The sequence below is a fragment of the Leptodactylus fuscus genome, chromosome 7 (assembly GCF_031893055.1).
Source record: "Leptodactylus fuscus isolate aLepFus1 chromosome 7, aLepFus1.hap2, whole genome shotgun sequence".
In the NCBI taxonomy this organism is placed as follows: domain Eukaryota; kingdom Metazoa; phylum Chordata; class Amphibia; order Anura; family Leptodactylidae; genus Leptodactylus; species Leptodactylus fuscus.
In genome coordinates, this window is record NC_134271.1 from 124,806,316 (window position 1) to 124,823,689 (window position 17,374).

At 44.6% G+C, this 17,374-nt stretch overlaps 1 protein-coding gene across 3 annotated transcripts in view; it reads right to left on the minus strand.

Moving 5' to 3' along the window:
• Positions 1–14,412, minus strand: part of STRN3 (striatin 3) — a 48,954-nt gene extending 34,542 nt beyond the window's left edge. For all 3 annotated transcript variants that reach the window (XM_075282987.1, XM_075282986.1, XM_075282985.1), the window contains exon 1: positions 13,935–14,412. In XM_075282987.1, the coding sequence (XP_075139088.1) occupies positions 13,935–14,159 (225 nt within the window). In that variant the 5' untranslated portion in view covers positions 14,160–14,412. The remainder of the gene's footprint in view (positions 1–13,934) is intronic.
• Positions 14,413–17,374: the final 2,962 nt, after the last annotated feature.

The following is a 17,374-nucleotide window of genomic DNA, read 5'->3' on the forward strand; positions in this document are numbered from 1 at the left end:
CACATTTCCTACTTTTAGCCACATGACATTACACCCACAGACATGAGACTGTCTGCTCACAAGACTGATCCTGAGGAAGCAGCAAACCTTCATTTCACTATTACTTCTGATCAAGTGAAGTTTCCCCAATTCTAAGGGGAGGTTTTTTTCTTAAAGAGGGTAGGCCAAACCCATCAACTACTCTCCCTAAGTTCACACTAGTGCCCTATCAGTACGTCTTTGGATTGCGGGGTGAACCTGGAGTACTCAAGAGAAAACCCACAGAAACATGGGGAAACCTACAAACTCCTTGCAGATCCTTAGTCGCTGTGAATTACTGCAGTAGTAACGAACTGGAAGGGACTTAAACCTCATCCACACTCTGCAGGAAAAACCTACAGTGCTAAGAATTTGGGACTGTAAACTAAGAACCCATGGGATGTCAATTACTGCTGCGGAGTCCATGGTAGCTTTCAGACTATGTAAGGCCTTGTTCACATCTGCGTTGGTATTCCGTCCGGGGGAGACCGCATGAGGACAGAATACCGAATGCAACTGCAAGCGGTGTGCCAGCACATGGACTATAACGGGGTCCATGTGCTTGCCGCCAGATCTCACCAGGGATCACGCGGACAGGAAAGTAGTTCACAATATAGTCCACATTATAGTCTATGGGGTCCGTGTGCTTTCACTGCATAGCGCTTGCAGTTGCGTTCGGTATTCCGTTCCTGGGGTCCCCATGCAGTCTCCCCGAACGCAGATGTGACCGAAGGGTAATGCACTGCTCAAGCCATAGAGATTAAACTTTTTTTTTTTTTTTTAATTCTGTGGACATCCCATACAGGAAGATCCCAAAAGGGAATTGAAGGACCACAAAAATAAAAAGGTTTGGTATAGAATGGGCAAAAAGCAATCACCTGACCGCTGGGTGTGATGTAACACCGGGCACAGGCATAGTAATAGGTGGTCCAATGGTAGCATTCACACCCGGAGCCTGATGGTTTACAAAGTTGTAAAAAAAGGATAAAAGTCACATTTTTGGTACAATGTAGAGATGAGCGAGTAGTTTTGATCGAATATCTCCCCTGCATAGTTATTGGTGTAAAAAAAAGCGCCAGGGAAGGTGGAAGGGGAATCGAATTTTTACTGCGTGGTATTCCACCGAGTACACCAATAACTATGCAAAGGGAGGTATTCCATCGCATACTACTCGCTCATCTCTAGTACAAGGCCCTTTTACAGATCTTCAACTAACACCCGGCTGGACTACATGTTCCAATGTCCGCTGGTATTACTAACACAGGGCATGCTATGGGCAGACGATTGACAACCAAACTGATACTTGCCCAGTGTCCTTGTCATCCTATCTGTAGATTACAGTGTTTTTATGGCAGTCTGTTGTCTAGAATTCATACTCACCCTAGACTCCAGTAAAGCCATATTCACATAAACCATTGTAAAATAGGGCCATTAAAATCAGATGGTTTATCACGGACGATTTTCATGGATCCCGTAGACTTGAGTTTGTGAATGATCAGTAAATAACAGACAGAAATATTAATAAGCCAATGTTCCAAAAACGGATGTGCAAACTATTCATGAAATGTTGGTGACTTGTCACTGTTATGTGAATACAACCATAATGGCGGCCTATTGGTGTATAAGCAGGACAGATGAAGAGCTCAATGACATTGCACTCCTGCTATAGGAATTGTTCCTGGCAATAACAACAGCCAGCGGCCACAATCCAGATAGTCTGATAATTCATCACAGACCTGTAACATGGCAGGAGACCTCACCAGAGCTGAAGACTGAAGGGCAGATGCTGCATGGAAAGATATAATAGCCGATTCCTTCAGACAGACGCAGACTCATGGCAGGTATCTGGGGAAGGACTGATCTGCCATGTTCAATGTCCTCAGTCCCTGTTGGGTGCTGCGGTTGAAGACTTGTGTTATGCAGATCTGCCATCCGTAGAATAAGACATGGATCGATTTGTGGCTATTTGATATAACTTATGTCATTTTGGACCAAGATGCCCAAACTTCACAGGCCGCCCGTGAGCAAGTATCAGCTGTCTGAATCCCTAATGTACTGCCGGCATAACCTGATAAAAATATTCTTAGAATAGGCCATCAATGTTAGATAGGTGAGTGTCAGTGTAATGGTCTGCGCCTGTTGTTACACTCTCCCAGCATACTCTGCCTCGTTCACACTGTGCAGTTCCTGACTCACCAGGCTGTTGGGTGTTTCTGCCTCAGGTTTAGCCTGTGAGTTATCGTCAGCCATTCCCAGACTGCCTCTGCTTATTTTAGGCTGCTCTGCCATGTGGCTGAGTAGTGTGTATAGGACAGTATACATGCTACACGTGTAAGCTCGGCCCCACATCAGATGGTACACTTAGCCGTGTACTTGGGGCCTAAGCTCTAGTCTGTAACTGTAGCCTCTGGCCTCTCTGTAATATACAGTATATCCTGTAGCCTCTGGCTCTCTGTAATATATATCCTGTATACCTGTAGCCTCTGGCCTCTCTGTAATATATATCCTGTATACCTGTAGCCTCCGGGCTTTCTGTAATATATATCCTGTATACCTGTAGCCTCCGGGCTTTCTGTAATATATATCCTGTATACCTGTAGCCTCCGGGCTTTCTGTAATATATATCCTGTATACCTGTAGCCTCCGGGATTTCTGTAATATGTATCCTGTATACCTGTTGCCTCTGGACTCTCTGTAATATATATCCTGTATACCTGTAGCCTCTGGCCTCTCTGTAATATATATCCTGTATACCTGTAGCCTCTGGCCTCTCTGTAATATATATCCTGTATACCTGTAGCCTCTGGCCTCTCTGTAATATATATCCTGTATACCTGTAGCCTCTGGCCTCTCTGTAATATATATCCTGTATACCTGTAGCCTCTGGACTCTCTGTAATATATATCCTGTATACCTGTAGCCTCTGGCCTCTCTGTAATATATATCCTGTATACCTGTAGCATCTGGCTCTCTGTAATATATATCCTGTATACCTGTAGCCTCCGGGATTTCTGTAATATATATCCTGTAGCCTCCAGGCTTTCACCAATATGTATCCTGTATACCTGTAGCCTCTGGACTCTCTGTAATATATATCCTGTATACCTGTAGCCTCTGGCCTCTCTGTAATATATATCCTGTATACCTGTAGCCTCTGGCCTCTCTGTAATATATATCCTGTATACCTGTAGCCTCTGGCCTCTCTGTAATATATATCCTGTATACCTGTAGCCTCTGGACTCTCTGTAATATATATCCTGTATACCTGTAGCCTCCAGGCTTTCACCAATATGTATCCTGTATACCTGTAGCCTCTGGCCTCTCTGTAATATACAGTATATCCTGTAGCCTCTGGCTCTCTGTAATATATATCCTGTATACCTGTAGCCTCTGGACTCTCTGTAATATATAGCCTGTATACCTGTAGCCTCCGGGCTTTCTGTAATATATAGCCTGTATACCTGTAGCCTCTGGACTCTCTGTAATATATATCCTGTATACCTGTAGCCTCTGGACTCTCTGTAATATATATCATGTATACCTGTAGCCTCTGGACTCTCTGTAATATATATCCTGTATACCTGTAGCCTCTGGACTCTCTGTAATATATATCCTGTATACCTGTAGCCTCTGGCCTCTCTGTAATATATATCCTGTATACCTGTAGCCTCCGGGCTTTCTGTAATATATATCCTGTATACCTGTAGCCTCTGGCCTCTCTGTAATATATATCCTGTATACCTGTAGCATCTGGCTCTCTGTAATATATATCCTGTATACCTGTAGCCTCCGGGATTTCTGTAATATATATCCTGTAGCCTCCAGGCTTTCACCAATATGTATCCTGTATACCTGTAGCCTCTGGACTCTCTGTAATATATATCCTGTATACCTGTAGCCTCCGGGCTTTCTGTAATATATATCCTGTATACCTGTAGCCTCTGGCCTCTCTGTAATATATATCCTGTATACCTGTAGCCTCTGGCCTCTCTGTAATATATATCCTGTATACCTGTAGCCTCTGGCCTCTCTGTAATATATATCCTGTATACCTGTAGCCTCTGGCCTCTCTGTAATATATATCCTGTATACCTGTAGCCTCTGGACTCTCTGTAATATATATCCTGTATACCTGTAGCCTCCAGGCTTTCACCAATATGTATCCTGTATACCTGTAGCCTCTGGCCTCTCTGTAATATACAGTATATCCTGTAGCCTCTGGCTCTCTGTAATATATATCCTGTATACCTGTAGCCTCTGGACTCTCTGTAATATATATCCTGTATACCTGTAGCCTCTGGCCTCTCTGTAATATATATCCTGTATACCTGTAGCCTCCGGGCTTTCTGTAATATATATCCTGTATACCTGTAGCCTCCGGGCCGCTCTGTAATATATATCCTGTATACCTGTAGCCTCTGGACTCTCTGTAATATATATCCTGTATACCTGTAGCCTCTGGCCTCTCTGTAATATATATCCTATATACCTGTAGCCTCTGGACTCTCTGTAATATATATCATGTATACCTGTAGCCTCTGGACTCTCTGTAATATATATCCTGTATACCTGTAGCCTCTGGACTCTCTGTAATATATATCATGTATACCTGTAGCCTCCGGACTCTCTGTAATATATAGCCTGTATACCTGTAGCCTCCGGGCTTTCTGTAATATATAGCCTGTATACCTGTAGCCTCTGGACTCTCTGTAATATATATCCTGTATACCTGTAGCCTCTGGACTCTCTGTAATATATATCATGTATACCTGTAGCCTCTGGACTCTCTGTAATATATATCCTGTATACCTGTAGCCTCTGGACTCTCTGTAATATATATCCTGTATACCTGTAGCCTCTGGCCTCTCTGTAATATATATCCTATATACCTGTAGCCTCTGGACTCTCTGTAATATATATCCTATATACCTGTAGCCTCTGGACTCTCTGTAATATATATCATGTATACCTGTAGCCTCCGGACTCTCTGTAATATATATCCTGTATACCTGTAGCCTCTGGACTCTCTGTAATATATATCCTGTATACCTGTAGCCTCCGGGATTTCTGTAATATATATCCTGTAGCCTCCAGGCTTTCACCAATATATATCCTGTATACCTGTAGCCTCTGGACTCTCTGTAATATATATCCTGTATACCTGTAGCCTCCGGGCTTTCTGTAATATATATCCTGTATACCTGTAGCCTCTGGCCTCTCTGTAATATATATCCTGTATACCTGTAGCCTCTGGCCTCTCTGTAATATATATCCTGTATACCTGTAGCCTCTGGCCTCTCTGTAATATATATCCTGTATACCTGTAGCCTCTGGACTCTCTGTAATATATATCCTGTATACCTGTAGCCTCCAGACTCTCTGTAATATATATCCTGTATACCTGTAGCCTCTGGGCCTCTATGTAATATATATCCTGTATACCTGTAGCCTTCAGGCTTTCTGTAATATATATCCTGTATACCTGTAGCCTCTGGCCTCTCTGTAATATATATCCTGTATACCTGTAGCCTCTGGGCTCTCTGTAATATATATCCTGTATACCTTCAGCCTACGGGCTTTCACCAATATATATCCTGTATACCTGTAGCCTCCGGGCTTTCTGTAATATATATCCTGTATACCTGTAGCCTCCGGGCTTTCTGTAATATATAGCCTGTATACCTGTAGCCTCTGGACTCTCTGTAATATATATCATGTATACCTGTAGCCTCCGGACTCTCTGTAATATATAGCCTGTATACCTGTAGCCTCCGGGCTTTCTGTAATATATAGCCTGTATACCTGTAGCCTCTGGACTCTCTGTAATATATATCCTGTATACCTGTAGCCTCTGGACTCTCTGTAATATATATCCTGTATACCTGTAGCCTCTGGACTCTCTGTAATATATATCCTGTATACCTGTAGCCTCTGGCCTCTCTGTAATATATATCCTATATACCTGTAGCCTCTGGACTCTCTGTAATATATATCCTATATACCTGTAGCCTCTGGACTCTCTGTAATATATATCATGTATACCTGTAGCCTCCGGACTCTCTGTAATATATATCCTGTATACCTGTAGCCTCTGGCCTCTCTGTAATATATATCCTGTATACCTGTAGCCTCCGGGATTTCTGTAATATATATCCTGTAGCCTCCAGGCTTTCACCAATATATATCCTGTATACCTGTAGCCTCTGGACTCTCTGTAATATATATCCTGTATACCTGTAGCCTCCGGGTTTTCTGTAATATATATCCTGTATACCTGTAGCCTCTGGCCTCTCTGTAATATATATCCTGTATACCTGTAGCCTCTGGCCTCTCTGTAATATATATCCTGTATACCTGTAGCCTCTGGCCTCTCTGTAATATATATCCTGTATACCTGTAGCCTCCAGACTCTCTGTAATATATATCCTGTATACCTGTAGCCTCTGGACTCTCTGTAATATATATCCTGTATACCTGTAGCCTCTGGCCTCTCTGTAATATATATCCTGTATACCTGTAGCCTCTGGCTCTCTGTAATATATATCCTGTATACCTGTAGCCTCCAGACTCTCTGTAATATATATCCTGTATACCTGTAGCCTCTGGCCTCTCTGTAATATATATCCTGTATACCTGTAGCCTCCGGGCTTTCTGTAATATATAGCCTGTATACCTGTAGCCTCTGGCCTCTCTGTAATATATATCCTGTATACCTGTAGCCTCCGGGCTTTCTGTAATATATATCCTGTATACCTGTAGCCTCCGGGCCGCTCTGTAATATATAGCCTGTATACCTGTAGCCTCTGGACTCTCTGTAATATATATCCTGTATACCTGTAGCCTCTGGCCTCTCTGTAATATATATCCTGTATACCTGTAGCCTCCGGGCTTTCTGTAATATATATCCTGTATACCTGTAGCCTCCGGGCCGCTCTGTAATATATATCCTGTATACCTGTAGCCTCCGGGCCGCTCTGTAATATATATCCTGTATACCTGTAGCCTCCGGGCTTTCTGTAATATATATCCTGTAGCCTCCAGGCTTTCACCAATATGTATCCTGTATACCTGTAGCCTCTGGACTCTCTGTAATATATATCCTGTATACCTGTAGCCTCCGGGCTTTCTGTAATATATATCCTGTATACCTGTAGCCTCCGGGCTTTCTGTAATATATATCCTGTATACCTGTAGCCTCTGGCCTCTCTGTAATATATATCCTGTATACCTGTAGCCTCTGGACTCTCTGTAATATATATCCTGTATACCTGTAGCCTCTGGACTCTCTGTAATATATATCCTGTATACCTGTAGCCTCCAGGCTTTCACCAATATGTATCCTGTATACCTGTAGCCTCTGGCCTCTCTGTAATATACAGTATATCCTGTAGCCTCTGGCTCTCTGTAATATATATCCTGTATACCTGTAGCCTCTGGCCTCTCTGTAATATATATCCTGTATACCTGTAGCCTCTGGCCTCTCTGTAATATACAGTATATCCTGTAGCCTCTGGCTCTCTGTAATATATATCCTGTATACCTGTAGCCTCTGGCCTCTCTGTAATATATATCCTGTATACCTGTAGCCTCTGGCCTCTCTGTAATATATATCCTGTATACCTGTAGCCTCTGGCCTCTCTGTAATATATATCCTGTATACCTGTAGCCTCTGGACTCTCTGTAATATATATCCTGTATACCTGTAGCCTCTGGGCCTCTATGTAATATATATCCTGTATACCTGTAGCCTCTGGGCTCTCTGTAATATATATCCTGTATACCTTCAGCCTACGGGCTTTCACCAATATATATCCTGTATACCTGTAGCCTCCGGACTCTCTGTAATATATAGCCTGTATACCTGTAGCCTCCGGGCTTTCTGTAATATATATCCTGTATACCTGTAGCCTCCGGGCTTTCTGTAATATATATCCTGTATACCTGTAGCCTCCGGGCTTTCTGTAATATATATCCTGTATACCTGTAGCCTCTGGCCTCTCTGTAATATATATCCTGTATACCTGTAGCCTCCGGGCTCTCTGTAATATATATCCTGTATACCTGTAGCCTCTGGCCTCTCTGTAATATATATCCTGTATACCTGTAGCCTCTGGCCTCTCTGTAATATATATCCTGTATACCTGTAGCCTCTGGCCTCTCTGTAATATATATCCTGTATACCTGTAGCCTCCGGGATTTCTGTAATATGTATCCTGTATACCTGTAGCCTCTGGCCTCTCTGTAATATATATCCTGTATACCTGTAGCCTCTGGACTCTCTGTAATATATATCCTGTATACCTGTAGCCTCCAGACTCTCTGTAATATATATCCTGTATACCTGTAGCCTCTGGACTCTCTGTAATATATATCCTGTATACCTGTACCCTTTGGACTCTCTGTAATATATATCCTGTATACCTGTAGCATCTGGCCTCTCTGTAATATATATCCTGTATACCTGTAGCCTCTGGACTCTCTGTAATATATATCCTGTATACCTGTAGCCTCCAGGCTTTCACCAATATGTATCCTGTATACCTGTAGCCTCTGGACTCTCTGTAATATATATCCTGTATACCTGTAGCCTCTGGACTCTCTGTAATATATATCCTGTATACCTGTAGCCTCCGGGCTTTCTGTAATATATATCCTGTATATCTGTAGCCTCCGGGCTTTCTGTAATATATATCCTGTATACCTGTAGCCTCCGGACTCTCTGTAATATATAGCCTGTATACCTGTAGCCTCTGGACTCTCTGTAATATATATCCTGTATACCTGTAGCCTCTGGACTCTCTGTAATATATATCCTGTATACCTGTAGCCTCTGGCCTCTCTGTAATATATATCCTGTATACCTGTAGCCTCTGGCCTCTCTGTAATATATATCCTGTATACCTGTAGCCTCTGGACTCTCTGTAATATATATCCTGTATACCTGTAGCCTCTGGCCTCTCTGTAATATATATCCTGTATACCTGTAGCCTCTGGCCTCTCTGTAATATATATCCTGTATACCTGTAGCCTCTGGACTCTCTGTAATATATATCCTGTATACCTGTAGCCTCTGGACTCTCTGTAATATATATCCTGTATACCTGTAGCCTCTGGACTCTCTGTAATATATATCCTGTATACCTGTAGCCTCCAGGCTTTCACCAATATGTATCCTGTATACCTGTAGCCTCCAGACTTTCACCAATATATATCCTGTATACCTGTAGCCTCTGGCCTCTCTGTAATATATATCCTGTATACCTGTAGCCTCCAGACTTTCACCAATATGTATCCTGTATACCTGTAGCTTCTGGACTCTCTGTAATATATATCCTGTATACCTGTAGCCTTCAGACTTTCACCAATATGTATCCTGTATACCTGTAGCCTCTGGACTCTCTGTAATATATATCCTGTATACCTGTAGCCTCTGGACTCTCTGTAATATATATCCTGTATACCTGTAGCCTCTGGAATCTCTGTAATATATATCCTGTATACCTGTAGCCTCCGGGATTTCTGTAATATGTATCCTGTATACCTGTAGCCTCTGGCCTCTCTGTAATATATATCCTGTATACCTGTAGCCTCTGGCCTCTCTGTAATATATATCCTGTATACCTGTAGCCTCTGGACTCTCTGTAATATATATCCTGTATACCTGTAGCCTCCAGACTCTCTGTAATATATATCCTGTATACCTGTAGCCTCTGGACTCTCTGTAATATATATCCTGTATACCTGTACCCTTTGGACTCTCTGTAATATATATCCTGTATACCTGTAGCATCTGGCCTCTCTGTAATATATATCCTGTATACCTGTAGCCTCTGGACTCTCTGTAATATATATCCTGTATACCTGTAGCCTCCAGACTTTCACCAATATGTATCCTGTATACCTGTAGCCTCTGGACTCTCTGTAATATATATCCTGTATACCTGTAGCCTCTGGACTCTCTGTAATATATATCCTGTATACCTGTAGCCTCCAGGCTTTCACCAATATGTATCCTGTATACCTGTAGCCTCCAGACTTTCACCAATATATATCCTGTATACCTGTAGCCTCTGGCCTCTCTGTAATATATATCCTGTATACCTGTAGCCTCTGGACTCTCTGTAATATATATCCTGTATACCTGTAGCCTCCGGGCTTTCATCAGTATATCCTGTATACCTGTAGCCGCAAATAGGTGCTAGAAATGTGAAGTAAATGGTCCCTTATGGCAAATAAACTGGGACCACTAATGTGTAAGATAAAAGCACGGATGTAATAGATACGTACCCACTTGTGCTGCTGTAAAAGCAAGGAAATTCATGTACAGAGTATCCACACTACAGAAAAGACTAGCACAGCCAAATCTGAACCACAAGTCCTATAGGAGCAAATAAGCAATGTCTCCAAGACAGAACTAAGTGTGGACCCAGAGTCAGGAAAAATTTTGCCTTGGAAAAAAAAAAAGTTACTGACTTCAAACTAAAATTTCTAATATTGTATAGTTTGGTGACTATTTCCCTTCATAGGACTCCATCACTGGCTTTACTGCTTCTGACTGAGCAGATCTGTCAACCTTTTGTGATGAGGGGTCCGAGTCGGTGAATGGGCCAACCAAATCTAGGATATAGTGCAGGGGTCAGCAACCTTCATCACTCCAGCTGCTGTGAAACTACAACTCCCATCATGCTCCATTCACTTCCATGGGAGGTCCAAGAACAGAAGAGCAAGTATGCAAGTAAGCAAATAAGCAAAAGAAATAAGTTTTGCTTCAAGGAGTTTTCCCCATCTCTCCTGAACCCTGTTTGTACAGCTCTAAACTACTCTGGATACCCATAGAGATAACACAGGCATTGATGGTGCATTGTTCTAGAGAGGACTATACAGTGACTGACAATAGCAGCGAGATAAGAGAGGTGGTCTGAAGCCTAGACAACTAGCTACAGACTGAGAAGACGTCTTCTGCAGTATCTGGTAAACAGAGCAAGATATTTAAGACAATGTATTAGGTATTAAAGGGGCTCCACATCAAAGCAAGTTATCCCCCGTCTATAGGATAGTGGATAACATGCAGATCAGTGGGGGTTTGTTCCCTATTCTGGATGGAGAGTGGTGGTCTGCTATTTTGGCTGACAAATCTAATATGTACGGCCAGCTGAAGCTACAAACAAATCCTGTAGATGGAATACCCCTTTAATTGGCTAGTGCTACTGGATTTATTCTCTTTAGAAAGGCAAGATACAGGTTAATGGGGTTGTCAGACACTACATATTATTGGTTTATCCAATATAAGCCCAAAACTTGGCACCTCCAATGATCTGCTGATGTATGCAGTCTATGGAGCCAGACTACTCTGTACTCTGTGAAGTGGCCATGCCAAGCTATGACAATTGATATCATATGTGTATCAGCCCCTCCCCCCTTCCAATCTCATATTGATGACCTCTCCTCAGGATAGCTCATCCATCTTGGACAACCCCTTTAAGCGGACGCACACATTAAATCAAATAAACCCCAATGATTTCGGTAGGACCAATGAACCATCGAACATGTATGGGAACTGTCCTGGCTTTCAGCCCTGTCCCCATTCAGAACACAAGCCTATAGGGGTTATAGGATTGGAGGCTGCCTAAAGTATTCAACCGACACCAGGCTCTGTTCACATCCATTCTAAACAGACAACACCATATACTGTGTCTAATTTGCGACACACACAACAGACGCCAGATAGCGCCACCTGTGGCCATTCTGTTACCGATTAATGAAAAGTGATAGTAAATTAGAAATAGACCTAAAAATCAGAAGTGGACTGTGGATGTTTCTGGAGGGATGAATTGAGATATGATAAGGAAATAGGTCAAAAATAACAGATTTCTGCAAATTCAGATAGAACACACAGAGCAAAACCATGAACTTTATCAAACAGAGGTTTACAGTAAATGCAGAGTGACCCTGGGCGAGCGCTCACAGCCACACCTTGCTGTATCTGTATCATAGGGAATGACCCCGGTATATAAAGTAACACTTGTAACAAGTCATAACGTTACATTCTGATACAGTTCCTACTGAGAGGAAGGAGTTTATGGCACTTGTGACCTCATCCACTCGGCAGTGCACAGAGCCATTCCTGGTATATGTGTCAGCCCGTCTATTACTCACTATTATTCTCTACCTGTAATGGTTTAGTGGCTGCACGCCTCATCATAAAATAGTGTGCTAATAAGGCTGAGCTCACCCCATCATTGCCGGGGAGTAGAAAGATAAATCTGCCACAGGACACAAATAGGACCTGATGGACCCACTGACTTATAATACCATCAGGTTCTTCTAGAATACAAGAAATGCTTCAATCCTGCCCCTTTCTGGTGCACAGCATGCAGCACTATCTTCCCAGCAAAATGTCAGCCAGTGAGAAAACCCAATGGACCCCATTATCAACAGGGCCTGTCATAGTGTCTGCTTTGAGACAGATCTAGTTCTCCACTGCAGATCCGATCATGTGCCTGAAAAAGTAGCACAGCGTGCAGCACTACTTTTCTAGTATAATGCCAGACAGTGCAAAAACCTCCCAAAACATAAGGTAACAAACTGCAGGGAACTGTTAATGTTCGCGGTGTGACATCCATTTTCCAATGCAGGTTCTGTCATATATGCTTGACAAAGTAGCATAGCATGCAGCATTATTGCAATGGACTCAATTATATGTAAATGGGGTCTGCTGTGTGATGGACTGGGCACACTGCTAGATGTGAACTTTGGCAAAATAGGAAAAAGGTTCACTCCTGTGTCTGTTGTGTGACAGATTCAGCACTCAACACAGATTGGGTCATACTTGCAGGAAAAAGCACAGAATGCAGCACTATTTTCCAGTAAAATGAGAGACAATGTGATAAAACCCATTGGACCCCATCATAAGTTGCCAGAACCCATCAGGTGCTATAAGTGGCTGTTGCGTAACAGATCCGGTTCTCTGCTCCAGATTCTGCCTGACAAAGTGGATCAGCATGCAGCATTATTTTCTTTAGAAAACCAAGACTCAATTACAAGTAAATGGGCTACATCAGATGCCATGTGTGTCTGCATTGTGACAGATCCAGAACTCTCTTACATGTGAACCCAAACAAATAAAAGTGCTGCATGCTGTGCTACAATTATTCTGATAAATCATAAACCATGAAGACTTTGACAGATGTGAACTTAATCCTGTCCACTCAGCTGCAGACAGACGGATCTTATCTATAGTGTCAGAACATGGCGGTGGCGACATGAGGGCAGAAAATGAGAAGTTTGCAGCAACATAAAGTGAATGTAACATTTCCATGGTGACCTGGCTACCTCGCAGCACGTACTGTAAGTCAGATCACTATTGGGGCACATCTGCACGTCACAGGATTTTTGCCAAATCAAAAAAAAAACAAAAAAAACTGAAGTGTAGTATTTTTTTTGTCACATTTTTTCTTGAGTAATCCCCATGGATAGGCAGCATTCCAGTGTAAACTGACACACTGTGACGGAAAACCGCTGTGTGAATCTGATCCGATCTACCTGTGAATGAGATTTGTTTTGGTCTCATCCGCTTGGCTGATACTGTAACACATTGCAGATTTACCGCCTGCAAATCCGTACAGCGCGGCTACTATGTGTGAACAGGCTCCAATGCCAGCGGTAGTCACACAGGTGACAAGACATTATACAAGGTCACCAGGATCTGGCACCAGGGACCTACATGTCACCCTGTGGTCCTAAGGCTGAGCAGGGCCATGGCCACACTACCCTCCCCCCAAGATGGCCTCCACAGTGACCAGGCCCAGCTTCCTGCCCTCTCCTGGAGCTGCTCCCGGCCGGAGTGACACAGGGCAGCCGCCTCCACTATGGTCTGGAGCCGACCCTCGTCCTGCCGCTGCCCCCAGCCCTCTCACCTGCAGTTCGGCCCTCTCCACTTCCCAGTGCGCTCTCTCCATCTCGAAGCGGGCCCACTCATGCTGGATGTAGTGCAGGATCCCCGGGATGGTGTACTGAGGCGGCCGGGCAGGCAGCTCACAGCCCGGCTCTGAGGGGACTCCCTGTGCTTGGGCCTGACTAGGACCCCCGACCTGCGGCCTCGGAGAAGCAGCCATTCCGCCAGCCGCCGGGAGATCCTCCATCTAGTGCCAGGCCTCCGGTGACTTGGCTCCGGTCGAAGGTGTCCGGTGGAAATCACTAGCTCCGAGTGGAGAGAAGGGGGGGGAATGAACGGCCTCGTAACCCGACCCCCCCGAGAGAGACACTGACTGCCCGTCCTACAGTCTCCGGCCGATCACTTTACTGAGCGCCGCCATGTTTCAACACCCCCCCGGGCCCGGTAACTCCGCGGGGCACGCTGGGTAACCGGCCTCGTTCGCCGCCTCCCGCTTGTCAGCGTCACTGCGCATGCGCGAGGCTCAAGCACTGACGTCACAAAGGCAACCTGTGTCACGTGGCTTAAGCTCCGCCCTCGTCCTGATGATGAGCCTGGCGGTGACGTCACCGTGCAGCGTCTTCCGGCATCTCTGTAACTGAGAGTGACATCACCGGAGGAGAAACTCGGTATATGGTGACGAACTGCAGGGGGGATCAGGTAATGGATGCAGTGACGTCATAAGGCACATAGTTATATTATTTTGCTGAACTATAAGTCCCAGCATACTTTTCTTATCATAAAATGTTACAACTTTCGGAGGAGAACATTGTAAAGGCGACAGCTGGAGGATAATAAAATCATAAACCCTTCTAGCATTAACCTCAAGGCTATGTTCACACATGGGATAAAATAGGATACGGATTTGTTGCCCTGTGTCCTACTGATCTGCATAAACCCAGTGTTAGTCTATGGCCGTGGTGGCGAACCTATGGCACAGGTGGCACCCGTCTGTGGAACAGATTATATTTTGTGGGGGTCATTGTGCAGCAGATTATACTGTGTGTGTGTCACTGTGCAGCAGATTGTACGGTGTGTGTGTCACTGTGGAGCAGATTATACTGTGTGGAGGCTACTGTGGAACAGATTGTACTGTGTAGGGGTCACAGTGGAGCAGATTGTACTGTGTGGAGGCTACTGTGGAACAGATTGTACTGTGTGGGGGTCACTGTGGAACAGATTGCACTGTGTGGGGGTCACTGTGGAACAGATTGCACTGTGTGGGGGTCACTGTGGAGCAGATTATACTGTGTGTAGGGACCACTGTGGAGCAGATTGTACTGTGTGGGGACCACTGTGGAGCAGATTGTACGGTGTGTGGGTCACTGTGGAGCAGATTATACTGTGTGTGGGTCACTGTGGAGCAGATTGTATTGTGTGTGGGGACCACTGTGCAGCAGATTGGACTGTGTGGGGACCACTGTGGAGCAGATTGTACTGTGTGTGGGTCACTGTGGAGCAGATTGGACTGTGTGGGGGTCACTGTGGAGCAGATTATACTGTGTGGGGACCACTGTGGAGCAGATTGTACTGTGTGTGGGTCACTGTGCAGCAGATTGTACTGTGGGGGTCACTGTGCAGCAGATTATACTGTGTGGGGACCACTGTGGAGCAGATTGTACTGTGTGTGGGTCACTGTGGAGCAGATTGTACTGTGTGGGGGGTCACAGTGGAGCAGATTGGATTGTTTGGGGGTCACAGTGGAGCAGAGAGCTCTATAAAGCCCCATTCACATGTCCGTATTTTGCAAGTCTGTAACTTTCCACAATTGTGGATCTGCACATTATTAAGGTTAAATTGCTGTGTTGGCATTTTGTGATAACTTAGTGGGTTTTGGGTGGCAGTTTGGGCACTCAGTCTCTAAAAGGTTCCCCATCACTGGTCTATGGGATATGTTCTCAGCATTGCCAGCTCAGATCCCTAGCATGCTACTTATCTCTGCACTCCATTGGTTTCTGCAGTGGAGACAGAAATCTACACAGAAACTGCTGAATGTGAACAGGGTCATGGAAACCTCGTCCTCCTGCATTGCATGTGAATTGTTCTAGGAGTTCACAGGGATTGTATTAGATCCGATACATGTGAACAGAGTTTTAGACCTCTGTGTGATGTGTCGTCCGTCTTGGTGCGCTCACATCCTGAGGATTTTCCAGCATTTCCGAAACTCAAAAGAGAAGCTGCACAAGTAAAGGTCAGGGGATGTAGGCTCTCCTTAAAGGGGTTGTCCAGGCTAAAAAAAAAAAAATAATTAGGCAGGGGGAATGTGAAAAAAAACAAATAAACAAAACCCCTATATTTGCCTGTCCCTGATGCTCCGGTGTCTTCCCTGGTCCTGTAGCTCGGCTGTAATTTTTTGCCGGAAGTCACCTCCGGCTGTGACGTCCATTGTCCCCTCCACGGAGGCTGCACATCAACCTGGAAGGGACCCTGGGACATTGCCGTTTGGTCACATGCTGGGAGACCTCGGACCACCAGGGACACGGGAGTATGTTTATTTTTTATTTTTTTTATCTTCTTCTGGCCTAAAAAAAATATCCTGGACTACCCTTTAAAGGGAGTGTGTCACCAGCCCCCAGCATATCACCCCAGATAGATAGGTTAGGGTCCCCTGAATCAGGTGGCGATCAGATCATAGATCACAAGCTCTTTGCCTCTTTAGCACAGACTACCTGCTTCACTAGAAGAGACCCTTTAACTTAGACCTTGTATCTTCCAATGCCTACCTCTGTTTGGCAGCCATTGTGCCTCAGTATTTAAAGGCAGTGGGAGGGTTGTGTTGCACTAGTTCCCCGGGAGCCTTAGAACCCGAGCACCCAGTACATCTGCCACTTCCACAGCAGCCGTTCCCAGCTATCATACATACCCCTCAGGGTATACATCCCGCAGGTTGGGAACTACTCAAAAAGACGCGCGTTATACGAAAAAGCCATTGAACTCAATGGCTAACTACATTGTACACGTGTAAAATGAACAAAATGAGCGGAGCGTATACAGAATACACTGAGCGTAAACTCCGTGTGAAGGGGCCATGACACTTAATTTCCCGCCACGCACTTCCCTGGTGGTTCCTAGCCTGCTCACAGGAATATCGGCATTACTTTTAGCGATGTTAATTGATTGCAGCATCTGTTAACCTATTCCTAGCCAATGGCAAAGAACAGAGTAACAGATGCTGGAATCAATAACTTCTTCCCCATCCACTGTACTATTATGGCAGATGTCAGCACTTTAAATATGGCTCCCACTCATGTCCTCTGATTACAAGAATTTAGTACATGTGAGGCCCCCAATCCACCCTCCAGACCGAGCCCCTGCCTCATTGAGGAAGCTGAAGGCTCCCAGGCCTGTCTTAGGGCCCGTGCACACGATGTAACGCGGCATTGATTCTGACACATAAATTTGGTATTGCTGCAATCGTGTCGG